General features: G+C 43.5%; 1 protein-coding gene across 3 annotated transcripts; it reads right to left on the reverse strand.

Moving 5' to 3' along the window:
• Positions 1-13,187, reverse strand: LOC135513628 (G-protein coupled receptor-associated protein LMBRD2B-like). 3 transcript variants are annotated; one of them, XM_064936520.1, is made up of 18 exons: positions 13,076-13,187; positions 12,554-12,803; positions 12,213-12,313; positions 10,447-10,545; positions 10,177-10,344; positions 9,819-10,029; positions 9,326-9,400; positions 9,077-9,190; positions 8,744-8,927; positions 7,990-8,171; positions 7,561-7,694; positions 7,208-7,313; positions 3,551-3,648; positions 3,207-3,313; positions 2,907-2,953; positions 2,545-2,644; positions 2,226-2,322; positions 1-874 (listed from the first exon to the last, which is right to left on the reverse strand). In XM_064936520.1, the coding sequence occupies exons 2-18, from the start codon at positions 12,725-12,727 to the stop codon at positions 811-813; spliced, it is 2,061 nt and encodes a 686-aa protein (XP_064792592.1). In that variant the 5' UTR covers positions 12,728-12,803; positions 13,076-13,187; the 3' UTR covers positions 1-810. The 3 variants fall into 3 exon arrangements, with proteins under 3 accessions (XP_064792592.1, XP_064792665.1, XP_064792748.1); XM_064936593.1 differs by lacking the exons at positions 12,213-12,313; positions 13,076-13,187 and having other exon boundaries at positions 12,554-12,780; XM_064936676.1 differs by lacking the exons at positions 1-874; positions 2,907-2,953.
• Positions 13,188-13,416: the final 229 nt, after the last annotated feature.

Consider the following 13,416-nt stretch of genomic DNA (forward strand, 5'->3'; position numbering starts at 1 on the left):
TTATTATTCATTAAAAAAAACGACAGTGCAGTCAGTACTTGTTGATTAAAAAAAAGACAGTACATCTATAAAAGGACATCGATATTTAAATATACAGCATTTATGGAAATAAAACCATTTAGAATGGAGCAAAACTCGGGTGCACATCCATTATGACTTCAGAAAAATCAAGGCACAGGAAAATCTCCTAGAAAGAAGACATGTTTTATCATTGTACCCTAAAAACTCATACATACCCTGGCAAAGAAGAGGCATTGTGAGATGGGTGGCAGCATAGCCTAGTGGTTAGAGCGGTGGACTAGTAACCAAAATCCCCGAGCTGACAAGGTAAAAATCTGTCTTTCTGCCCTTGAACTAGGCAGTCATTGAAAATAAGAATTTGTTCTTTACTAACTTGCCTAGTTAAATAAATGTAAAATAAAATGACTGAGTCGTCGTTACAGAATGAATGGGTTCTAAAAACACAAACGGAAATCAAAGGAGGGGGAGAAAAGGTAAGCACTTGGTCAGGGGCCCTAATGCATCCCTTTCTCCTAAGGTTAAAAGTCACAGTGGTTTCTGAGGTCAGACAATGTTTTGTTCTTGGGGCACTACTGGAACCACAGTTGGAGTGCTGATCTCAGATCAGGACCCCCTGGTCCATGTTATCTTATTCATTATGATCCCAATGTGCATTAAATAAATATCTATCTCCAGACAAACAGGCTAAAGGACAAAAGAGAAGAAGAAAATATCCATGGAACTCTAGCAGCCGTGTGGGCAATGAGGAAAGGTCAGTTCAGTCCCACAGCCTCTGAGCAGGGGCTCCTCTCAGACATTGTTGAAAATGTGTGTCCGAGAGGACGCCAGGGAGAGGTAACGTCCTCCTGCGTACCTAGAGAGGGACAGACCAAGGAGAATTAATATCAGATCAATCATTCGCCTTTCTCTTCGTCTCTTCTACTGCCATTATAATAAAACAATGTTTTCCCACCATGCACTAGCCTGGGCGCCAGTCTGCAACCCACTAGCCTGGGCGCCAGTCTGCAACCCACTAGCCTGGGCGCCAGTCTGCAACCCACTAGCCTGGGCGCCAGTCTGCAACCCACTAGCCTGGGCGCCAGTCTGAAACCCACTAGCCTGGGCGCCAGTCTGTCACCCACTAGCCTGGGCGCCAGTCTGCAACCCACTAGCCTGGGCGCCAGTCTGTCACCCACTAGCCTGGGCGCCAGTCTAATCTACTAGCCTGGGCGCCAGTCTGTAATCTACTAGCCTGGGCGCCAGTTTGGCTTGACAATGAAAATGGAAGGCAAAAGCTCACTCAGATCTGTGACCAGGCTAGTATTTAGTATTCACATTAAGCTAGATTCAATCCAATATCGTGGAATATCTGCTCTATAGTGCGATTAAAATTTAAGGTGCATTTGCGGAGACTGCATTCACGGTAAACGCTGCATGTCGGCTCAATCGGAAATCGCCTTTAAATTTAATTCACGCTATAACACGGATCTTCCGCGACACCGATTAAATCTAGCCCTAATACTATTTCAAATCAAGTCTAGTACCTCTGGGTCGGAGAATGACTAGGGCCTAGTACCTCCGGGTCGGAGAATGACTAGGGCACAGTACCTCTGGGTCGGAGAATGACTAGAGCACAGTACCTCTGGGTCGGAGAATGACTAGGGCACAGTACCTCCGGGTCGGAGAATGACTAGGGCACAGTACCTCCGGGTCGGAGAATGACTAGGGCACAGTACCTCTGGGTCGGAGAATGACTAGAGCGCTCTTTAAAGTAATTCACCTCTGGACACGGATTAAACGATACTATTAGGGCAAGTCTAGTACCTCTGGGTCGGAGAATGACTAGGGCACAGTACCTCTGGGTCGGAGAATGACTAGGGACAGTACCTCTGGTCGGAGAATGACACAGTACCTCTTGGTCGGAGAATGACCAGTACCTCCGGGTCGGAGAATGACTAGGATCTAGTACCTCTGGGTCGGAGAATGACTAGGGCACAGTACCTCTGGGTCGGAGAATGACTAGGGCACAGTACCTCCGGGTCGGAGAATGACTAGGATCTAGTACCTCTGGGTGGGAGAATCACTAGGATCTAGTACCTCTGGGTGGGAGAATGACTAGGATCTAGTACCTCTGGGTGGGAGAATCACTAGGATCTAGTACCTCTGGGTGGGAGAATGACTAGGATCTAGTACCTCTGGGTGGGAGAATCACTAGGATCTAGTACCTCTGGGTGGGAGAATCACTAGGATCTAGGCTTGTGGTGTCCACGTCCTGAAGTAACCCAGTGTGATCCCCGCTCTCTCTCCTCGTCAACTGGGCAGCTGAAGAGAACACACATTTAAGTTTGCGTCCCAAATGGCAACATATTCCCAATGTAGTGCACTACTTTTGACCAGGGCCTATAGGGAAAGTAGTGCACTACATAGGGAACACTGTTCATTTGGGACGCAAATAACATTTGATTGACGGCTATAATGCATTATGCCATAAGCATTAAATATTTTAGGTCTGTTGAAAATGATCATCATAAACGTCATACTCACTGTCACTGTTGTCTGAGGGAGAGTCGTTGTCCTTTAACTCGGAATAACCATTTCTGCTCCTCCTCACATTTCGCTGTTCTCCATAGCGCTCTCTCCATCCCTGAAAAACAGTTACTTTACATGGTGTAGGGTTAAGTTGACCCTAGACGCCCGTTCTTGAGTCAGTTTTTGCATCCAGGATTAGGGAAGCTGATCCTAGATCTGTACCTAAGGGAAACTTCATGCCGGAGCATTTTACATAGACAGTGAACCCAATGAGCTGGTGGGTGGTTCTTAGTTTGGTAATGCAGTGGTATGAACATTGATATGGGGTCTTCTCCAGTGTCCAGAGAAGACTCCAAATAAGAAAGGACCGTGCTCACTCGTTTCCGACTCTCCGCATCCTCGCTTCTCTGTCGGTTTCTTCTTTCTGCAACAACAACAAGCAGAGATAGTGGCAACATTGTGGCAACATTGTCCTAGACTTGGTCTTATCCACACTGGACTCCAAAAGGAGAGCTTCTCAAATGGCATCCAGGCTGAGTGTACAACTGTTGCTCTGGGGTGAAGTTTCCCTTCGTTACAGATCTAAGATCAGCTGCCCCTCCCACAATATTAACCTCAACCAATGCAAAACTGATCCAAGATCGGAGTCTAGAGGCAACTTCACCCTACAATAGTACCTCTTCTGATAAGCTCCCTGCCCTCTTCCACCAGCTCAGAGGTCAAGTCATCGCTCTGACTAATATACTGTGGGAACCCCAGGAGGTTGAGACAGCGGGTACCCAGGCTGAAAATACACAGGGAGGGGAGAAAGAAAAACACACGGCCATGTGTTAGGTAAAGGAGACAATCTGGGGTTCCATTTCTGGACATTTAAATGAATATAGCCATTGATTGTTAAAGCATATAACTTCCAAACTGATCCTAGATCACCACTATGAGACAAATGTCAATACAGACCCTGTTGTCTTATGATGGGAATCCCCTGGAGAGGATGTCAAATAGACCTGCAGACAAGACATACCTGCAGTAGGTAGCGATGCAGAGGAGGACAATGAGCATGGGGTAATAGATGTAGAAACCATCTGCTATGAAGGAAAGGAGACGCATAGAGCCCATGATCTGGTAGACACAAGAAAAAAAGGAGTTGAGAAAATGGTGGCTCCGATCCCTAGAACGTCGAGCTGATTAAATAAATCCCAGTAGGGTGATGTTCATTGTTCAGTAGCATGTCAAGTGGGTTCCTCACGACTTGACTAGTTTTCCTTTACAATGAGAGAGCCCATGTGACCAAGGCAACGTCCCAAGTGGCACTGTATTCCCTATATAGGAAATAGGGCTCTAGTCAAAAGTAGTGCACGACATAGGAAATAGGGCTCTGGTCTAGAGTAGTGCACTATAGACTACCACAGTATGAGTCATAATACTCATAAAATCTAGCGGTCAAATTCAATCAATTTTCCCACAACCCATATTTTAAGTGTTTCTAAAATGCACTACGGGGAAAAAAATGAATGGTGGAAAAATGATTGTAACCATTTCCCTGTTTGACCGCTAGGTTTTATGGGTATTATGACACCTCCACTGTGGGGTCTATACTGCCCTACAAAAGGCAAAACGCAGAAACTACACTTTTGGTCAAAATGTAGTTAAGACTAAAATAAGGCTTTGCAGTATCTGTTTTATCTTGTGGCAAAGTGTCCTTTCTGGGGAGGCAGGGTAGCCTAGTGGTTAGAGCATTGGACTAGTAACCGAAAGGTTGCAAGTTCAAATCCCCGAGCTGACAAGGTACAAAATCTGTCGTTCTGCCCCTGAACAGGCAGTTAACCCACTAGGACGTCATTGAAAATAAGAATTTGTTCTTAACTGACTTGCCTAGTAAAATAAAGGTAAATAAAATGGTTCAAATATGTTCCGTTTCAGAGAAAACGGAGTGTGACATTTGCACTTCAGCTTTTTTACACCGTGTTTTGCCTCCTGTTTCCCACTCTGCCAAGCAAAGGCTACAAGCAGTAAGTACGCCAACAATGACACTGAGAAAAATGTCTTTAAAATGCATTTGCTGTCCAGCCAAATATGTTGTAGGTAGATAAGTGATACACTGATGTATCATCCGATTATGAAGTTATTTTTATGCATATAAACCATGACCATTAATTTGACCTATGACCCCTAAGTCAAATAAATTAGCATACAAAACCAAACAGAAAAAAGAAAAAAAGAAAGTTGAATAAACACATTTCGATTGTAGATGCTGCACAAAGACAAATATTTAGTATAAGCATTCTGCGTGATTAAATAGTCCTATGGAGAAAGGACTTGAGGGTTACTACAATACAACATTCAAAACATGAAAACACAACTACATATCATTAAATACAGTTGGAATGTAGTGAGAGCTCTCAAACAGTTCCCATCAAACAGAAAAACAACAAGAAAGTTGGATCAACACATTTAGATTGTAGATTCTGCACTTTGCCTTTGTATTAACCATACACAGAGCCTTCAGAAAGTATTCACACCCCTTGACTTTTTACACATTTTGTTGTTTTAACAGCCTGAATTTAAAATGGATTAAATTTAAATATTGTGTTACTGGCCTACACACAATACCACATAATGTCAAAGTGGAATTATGTTTTAAGAAATGTTTACAATTTAATAAAAAATTAAAAGCTGAAATGTCTTGAGTCAGCAAGTATTCAAACTCTTTGTTATGACATGCCTAAATAAGTTCAGGACAAAAAAAAATTATATCAATTTTCCCACAACCCATATTTTTAATGAATACCTCATCTCTGTACCCCACACATACATGTAATTGTAAGGTCCCTCAGTCGAGCAGTGAATTTCAAACAAAGATTCAACAAAAAAGACCAGGGGGACGTTTTCCAAAGTATTGCAAAGAAGGGCATCTATTAGTATTAGTAGATGGGTATAAAAAAAAGCAGACATTGAATATCCATTTGATCATGGTGAAGTTATTAATTACACTTAGGATGGTTCATCAACACACCCAGCCACTACAAATATACAGGCATCCTTCTCAACTCAGTTGCCAAAGAGGAAGGAAACCACTCAAGGATTTCCCCATGAGGCCAATGGTGAATTTAAAACAGTTACAGAGTTTAATAGCTGTGATAGGAGAACAGAGGATAGATCAACAACATTGTAGTTACTCCACAATATTAACCTAAATGGCAGAGTGAAAAGAAGGAAGCCTGTAAAGAATAAAAATATGCATCTATGCATCCTGTTTGCAATAAGGCACTAGAGTAAAACTGCAACAACAAAAAAACAGCAAAGAAATGAACTTTATGTGCTGAATACAAAGAAGTGTTATGTTTGGGGAAAATCCAACACAACACATTACTGAGTACCACTCTTCTTTTTTCACAATTGTTCTCCCTAATTTCGTGGTATCAAATTGTCTCATTGCTGCAACTCCCATGCAGACTCGGGAGAGGCGAAGTTCAAAAGAAGTACGTCCTCCGAAACACAACCCAACCAAACCACTTAACCCGGAAACCAGCTGCACCAATGTGTCGGAGGAAACACTGTACACCTGGCGATCATGTCAGCGTGCACTGCGCCCGGCCCGCCACAGGAGTCGCTAGTGCGCGATGGGACAAGGACATACCTGCCGGTCAAGCTCTCCCCTAACCCGGATGACGCTGGTAAATTGTGCGCCGCCCCATGGGACTCTCGGTCGAGGCCGGCTGCAACAGAGCCTGGAGTCGAACCCAGAATCTCTAGTGGCACAGCTAGCACTGTGATGCAGTGCCTTAGACCACTGCACCACTCGGGAGGTCTGTTCATATGTTCAAGTATGGTGGTGGCTGCATCCTGTTATGGGTATGCTTATCATCTTCAAGGACAAAGGAGTTTTTTAGGATAAAAAGTCCTAGAGGAAAACCTGGTTCATTCTGCTTTCCACCAGACACGGAGTGACAAATTCACCTTTCAGAAGGGCAATAACCTAAAAACACAAGGCCAAATATATACCTGAGTTGCTGAAGACGTGTAAATTAAGGAAGCCCCCCGCACCTCTCTGATTCAGAGGGGTTGGGTTAAACGTGGAAGACACATTTCAGTTGAAGGCATTCAGTTGTACAACTGACTAGGTATCCCCCTTCCCTTTCTCTTTGCAAGACGATTTTGAATGTTCCTGAGTGGCCTAGTTAGTTTTGACTTAAATCGTCTTGAAAATCTATGGCAAGACTTGAAATGTCTGTCTAGCAAAGATCAACAACCAACTTGGCAGAGCTTGAAGAATTTAAAAAAGAATAATGTGCAAATATTGTACAATCCAGGTGTGGAAAGCTCTTAGAGACTTACCCAGAAAGACTCACATCTGTAATCACTGCCAAAGGTAATTCTAACATATATTGACTCAGGGGTGTGAATATGTATATAAATTATATATCTGTCTTTCATTTGCAAAAAAAAGAAGTTTTTAATCATTTGAGGGGTCATAGGTCAAATCAGTGGTCATAGTTAATATGCATAAAAATTCATTCATAATAATATGATACATCAGTTAATCAACCTATTTGGCTGGTTAGCAAAAAAAATATATATTTTAATTTTGACTGTTGCTGTAGTTACTGCGTTTTGTGTTTTTCAGGGCAGTGTATATTGAATAGGGCGCCATTTGGGATGCACACCGGGTGTGACTCACTGTGGTGTATGCTGTCTCTATTCTCTGCTGGTGAGAAATGGAGGCGTCCATGTGGATGAGACCCAGGAAGTTGAGACACAGTGGAGGAGTCAGTCGACAGAACAACCTGCGTTTTAAAGGTATAGACACGGTGCTCAAAGTGATACTCAGACGAACATGTGGACTGAAATGTTGTAGAGTTCTAAAGCTCTAAAACCAAGCTCAAATAGTGAAATCTACTGTTTCCATATTAGGACAGCCCCAGTCTCAGCTTCTTTCAGTCTCAGCAAGACTTCTTTTCGAGGCTGTCCTAAAATGGACACCATAGACACACCTTCACAAAACACGGTATATTTTAGCGGTGAGATACGTACATTCCGCTGAACAGTAGGCTGTAGGCGTCTGTCTGATGATGAGGTACCAGGTAGTAGTAGTTGAAGACTCGGATGCGGAACACGGTAGAGTAGACACAAACACACAGGAACAAAATAGTGACAAAGCACGCCATCTGGTGGTGGACAGAACATCGCAACGATCATTTGGCTCGTTAGGTTTTTCCATTGAGTACTTTCTCCATATTTCTTGTTATACTTATACATTTTCATGTATGTAATTTATCCACACTGTGTTTGCAACTATGTTATCCTAAACATCTAGTAATAGTATTAGTTACTTTATCGTCGCAGTTAAGACATTTTTCAGATCAACATGACAAAAAACTAGCCCGGTCCCAAATCAGCTTGTGTTCTGCAGACTGGCACCCAAGCTAACAATACACACAGAAACCCCAAAATAATATCTACCTCTATGTACAAGTAGTTGTAGTCACTCTCTGCTAACTGGATGAAGATGGCGAAGAGAGAGAGGACAGGATGTGTGCTGAAAAACGTGCATTCAGACCACACCACAGCCACAGAGAGTAGAGACAGCAGTAGTGCCAGCATCCGATAGCAACACTGTCGCAGCACACACTCCCAGTACCACTCTGTAGAAAAACATCACAACAAATGTTGCTAAATAGATCCATTAGATTGTTGGAAGCGTTAAGATTACTGGTGTGAGGAGTTTTGCTCCTTTTTAATAAGTGTACTTTTTGCTCCATGCACTGAGTAAATTAAGGTGTGTGAGTTTACTCTTTTGAAAGGTTCCCATGTCGGTCAGATATTGGCATGAGTATTGGGGCAGGGAGGGACACGCATGAGGATAGATAATAATACATTCATACATACATACACACACAATTGATGAATATCAAGAGCCAGTGTGTTGAAGATACAGAATAAAGTCATTCTCTGTGTACATTTGATAAAAGTGGATTTTCTAGGGGCTGATACAGCTTCCACAACACAGTCCTTTTCACGACAGCCAGAGTTCAACGTGTTCACAGGTAAGCTGACCGTGGCTAGACAGTAGGCATACAGTAAATTGTATCCCAAATAGCATCCCATTCCCTATAGGCCCTGGTCAAAAGCAGTGCACTACATAGGGAATAGGCTGCCGTTTGGAACACAGCCATGGGACTATTGAAGAATTCCGTTGGCCCCTACTTGAACTCACCTATGGTAGGAGTGTACAGGTATTTGCCGAGCCAGCCGGGTGGATGGGAGGAGAGGAAACTATGGACAAACTGATGGGAGGTACTGGTCTCATTCATACACACGTCCTCTAAATGGAAGGCCTCTTCCAGAAGGATCGCCCACTGGACCTGGGTTTGACTGTGTCTCTGGCCAGCACAGATCACCTGGCCAACACACAATACTAGGATCACCCCACTCCTCGACACTATGTACATCATGGGTTACTTTCACACCAACAATGTGAGTCGAATTCAATCACAGGCTGACCATGTGAAGGGATATATGAAGGGGGGGGGGTTCAACCCATAATTACTTGCTTATGAAGCTTCACTAGGCTCCTTTTGGAAGGATAGGTCCTCTGTGTGCTTTCATTCTCACTGTCCTCCGTGTTCAGCCTCGCCATTTTCTCCTGGATTTCCATGGGACACTAAAATGGACGTGCTTATTTTAGACTTTAGACTTAGTCGTTCATATTAACAGTGAACATGATTAATTATCATCAACGTAGACTGTACCGCTCATTTACACACAGACGTATTCAACTTTGTTCTGACATTCTTACCTTTCTCAAAATAGTGTCAATGCTGATCCTTAGGGGGTGACCGTACCCGATTGATTCGTTGACATTTGCCACCTCCTGGTCAAAGAGAAATTCATTCAATGGCCTAAAACAATGCATTGATTTGTCCTACCTCTACTCGGCGATATGACTGTCTCCGTAAAGAGTAGTGTAAACACCAGAGAGAGTGCAAAGCGAGAGGCTGATCTGTTATGAACTGCCTCACCGATATCGGTGGGCGTCAGTAATGGTAATACATAGAGCACCACTTTTAACCAGGGGCCCACAGGGAGCCACAATATTTACCATCTGCACGGGAGTGCGCTCCTCTCTCGTACAACGTGAGAACAAATGCTGCCAAGATTAGCCCCTTGCGTCGTACTGTCTTTGTTTGCGTTGGAGGTCTGCCCCGCTATACTTACGGACACGTCGCTGAGTGGACCTTTGAAAACCATCATACTTTACTACTTCCTTTAGTTCTTCTCGTCCATCTCACCTCCATGGCGTCATCCATGTTTTCCTCGGCGTCTGACTTTTCCGTCGCCAGCTTGGCCACCTTGAAGTAGGTCTTGGCCAACAGGTAACCGTGGCGAGAAGAGTTCCAGTACAAGCACGGGATCTCCACCAGGCCATAACCTAGCAACAGCACCAAGAGGAAAAGCCCCCAGGTGTTTGCTGCTGCGATGCTAATGGTTTGCAGGCCCTGCCTGGAAGAGAAGACAGAGACGCTTACATGCTGATCTAGGGTCAGATTTGCATTTTCCCTACGAATGGCTAATGTTTAGATTGGGTTGGATTGATTCAGGAGGGGGGACGGGACAGGGATGCAGAAGGTGTGATGAGGTTTTACTCACCAGGTCAGCTGCCACTGGGGATGGACAGCCAAGTAGATAAGCAAGGAGCAAAAGATGACCAGGTAGGTGCCATAGTAGATGGCGTTCTCGATAAGGGCCGTCTTAATCTTTCCGGGGATAGAAAAGCACCCAGAGCTTGCATAGGACTGCATGAAGGGGAGCAACAGCCTGAGTAGACAAACAAAAACAACATTAGCCAAAAATAGAGTGGAAAAATCCACTGGTAAATGGTTGCTATTGCAGTCAGGGTGGGTGGACAGTAGAGCTCACCAGGTCAGACACTGAGAGGTCCAGTAGACCACGCGCCAGAACACTGGCAAAATTCCATCGGGAATATAGCTCCATGGCTTGTGACATACTTTAGGTGTGCTGTAATTAAAGAGACAGCAGCACAGGTCATCCTCCTAAGAGACAACACTATGTACACATTGTAAAGGAAACCACATGAATACAGTACAACCGTTGCATAAACACAAGTCATAAAGCTGTCAGCAGACAGTCCAGTGGGGACTCACAGTTGAAGTGGGATGTTTACATACACCTTAGCCAAATACATTTAAATAACGTTTCACACAATTCCTGACATTTAATCCAAGTAACAATTCCCTGTCTTAGGTCAGTTAGGATCACCACTTTATTTTAAGAATGTGAAATGTCAGAATAATAGTAGAGATAATTATTTATTTCAGCTTTTATTTATTTCATTGCATTCCCAGTGGGTCAAAAGTTTACATACACTCAATTAGTAGTTGGTAGCAATGTCTTTAAATTGTTTAACTTGGGTCAAACGTTTTGAGTAGCCTTCCACAAGCTTCACACAATAAGTTGGGTGAATTTTGGCCCATTCCTCCTGACAGAGCTGGTGTAACTGAGTCAGGTTTGTAGGCCTCCTTGCTCACACATGCATTTTCAGTTCTACCCATACATTTTCTATAGGATTGAGGTCAGTGCTTTCTGATGGCCACTCCAATACCGTGACTTTATTGTCCTTAAGTCATTTTGTCACAACTTTGGAAGTATGCTTGGAGTCATTGTCCATTTGGAAGACCCTCGATCTTTGAACCTTTAACTTCCTGACTGATGTCTTGAGATGTTGCTTCAAAATATCCACATAATTTTCCTACCTCATGATGCCATCTATTTTGTGAAGTGCACCAGTCCCTCCTGCAGTAAAGCACCCCCACAACATAATGCAGCCACCCCCGTGCTTCACAGTTCGGATGGTGTTCTTCGGCTTGTAAGCCTCCCCCTTTTTCCTCCAAACATAACAATGGTCATTATGGCCAAACAGTTCTATTTTTGTTTCATCAGACCAGAGGACAATTCTCCAAAAAGTAAAATCTTTGTCCCCATGTGCAGTTGCAAACCATAGTCTGGCTTTTTATGGCAGTTTTGGAGCAGTGGCTGTTTCCTCCAGCATCTTCACAAGGTCTTTTGCTGGGTTTTTTTCTGAGGTCTTTGCTGATTTCTTTAGATTTTCCCATGATGTCAAGCAAAGAGGACATGAGTTTGAAGGTAGGCCTTGAAATACATCCACAGGTAAATGATGTCAATTAGCCATTCAGAAGCTTCTAAAGCCATGACATAATTTTCTGGAATATTCCAAGCTGTTTAAAGGCACATTCAACTTAGTGTATGTAAACTTCTGACCCACTGGAATTGTGATACAGTGAATTATAAGTGAAATAATCTGTTTGTAAACAATTGTTGGAAAAAATACTTGTGTCATGCACAAAGTAGATGTCCTAACCGACTTGCAAAAACTATAGTTTGTTAACAAGAAATTTGTGGGGTGGTTGAAAAACGAGTTTTAATGACTCTAACCTAAGTGTATGTAAACTTCCGAATTCAACTATATCTCTGGTCCAGGTACTTAGTTAGCGAGTTCCTCTACTAGAGCCCTCTTACGCTACATTGAAGCCAGTCACTACACAAGTTGGTCATGAATTTAGTCAATGGCGTTCAGTACATAGCGTAACAGGGTGTGTGGTTGAGGAACGCGGTACCGTCCTGAACCAGATGTGTTGGTACTGTACCTTGTAGGGAAGACAGAGGAGTTGGATGTCTGATTAGAGGGGTCTGAACTGGTCAGAGCCCTGGGTTTCTCGTTGTCAATCTTACACTGGTTATATATGGTCTGAAATAAGAACGTGTGAGCACGCACACACACGCACAATTTAATGTCCTACTATTTTACATGACAGAGTAACAGTTATTCATCACTTTCACACCCTACTGTACAGCTTCCTACATGAGCAGATGTTCATACACTCTGAGGTGAAGTTTCCTCTTGGTACAGATGTAGGATCAGCTTCCCTTAGACAATAGTGGGGGAAATGCTAAACTGACTCACGATCGGCGGGTCGGGGCAACATACCGTGCTGACATCCAGGGGAAGGATGAAGACGATAAGGAAGCAGAGATACCAGGACAGGAGGGTCCCGAACAGCACCAGTGGGTGTTGCTTGCGGAAGTGTCCATAGCGATGCAGGAGAAATAGTGGCAGGAAGAAGACCAGCACAATCTCGATACCCAGGGCTCCACCGCTCATCCTGTTGCTGCTATACCCACATACTGTGCCATCACCTTCACACACTGTCTGTCTGTCTGTCTGAACCCTGCACAGACTGGGGGGCGGGTACATAGGGAGCAATACAAACACATTGACAATGCTACGGAACAAATCCAAAGGGCTGTGTAGGCTAAATGCAAATATGACTCATCTGTTTTACCCGTTACATAACATTTTCCTAATAGGTTGAAAATGTAATGTTGTAATCTAGCCTATAAGGACTAGTAGCCAATACATTAACGTTTGCGATATTTTTGGTTGATTTAATTAATTACGGTTAACAGTATTGTTAATATCAAGCCACAAATAAAAGTATATTAAGTTGACCTCGATCCTTGAACCCCAGCTGAAATTCTTCGAGCCGGTCTCTTCTCTCACGTTTAATAACCTGACAATAACAGTGTGTTCCCGAAAAGTGGAATCCGCGTACACAACCTTTGAAACAGTTAAGCAACAGTACGCGTGTCTGCACCAACTTGGCATGTCGGGAAATGTAGGCTATGTGCGTACACCCTCAAGCTCACAGAGGTGTCAAACTCATTCCACCGAGGGCTCAGTGTCTGCGGGTTTTTGTTTTTTCCTTTCAATTAAGACCGAGACAACCAGTTGAGGGGTTTTCTTTACTAATTAGTGACCTTAATTCATCGATCCAGTACAAGGGAGGAGCA

This window comes from Oncorhynchus masou, chromosome 1 (genome assembly GCF_036934945.1).
Source record: "Oncorhynchus masou masou isolate Uvic2021 chromosome 1, UVic_Omas_1.1, whole genome shotgun sequence".
NCBI lineage: Eukaryota > Metazoa > Chordata > Actinopteri > Salmoniformes > Salmonidae > Oncorhynchus > Oncorhynchus masou.

Excerpts from the sequence above, each read along its gene's own strand:
- LOC135513628 (XM_064936520.1), bottom strand. The coding sequence starts at position 12,727 with ATGAGCGGTGGAGCCCTGGGTATCGAGATTGTGCTGGTCTTCTTCCTG. Across the intron at positions 7,695-7,989 it reads ACAACTACTTGTACATAGAG|ATGGCGTGCTTTGTCACTAT; the intron begins GTAGATATTATT and ends GTCCACCACCAG. Across the intron at positions 875-2,225 it reads AGTGATTCTCCCACCCAGAG|GTACGCAGGAGGACGTTACC; the intron begins GTACTAGATCCT and ends GTCCCTCTCTAG.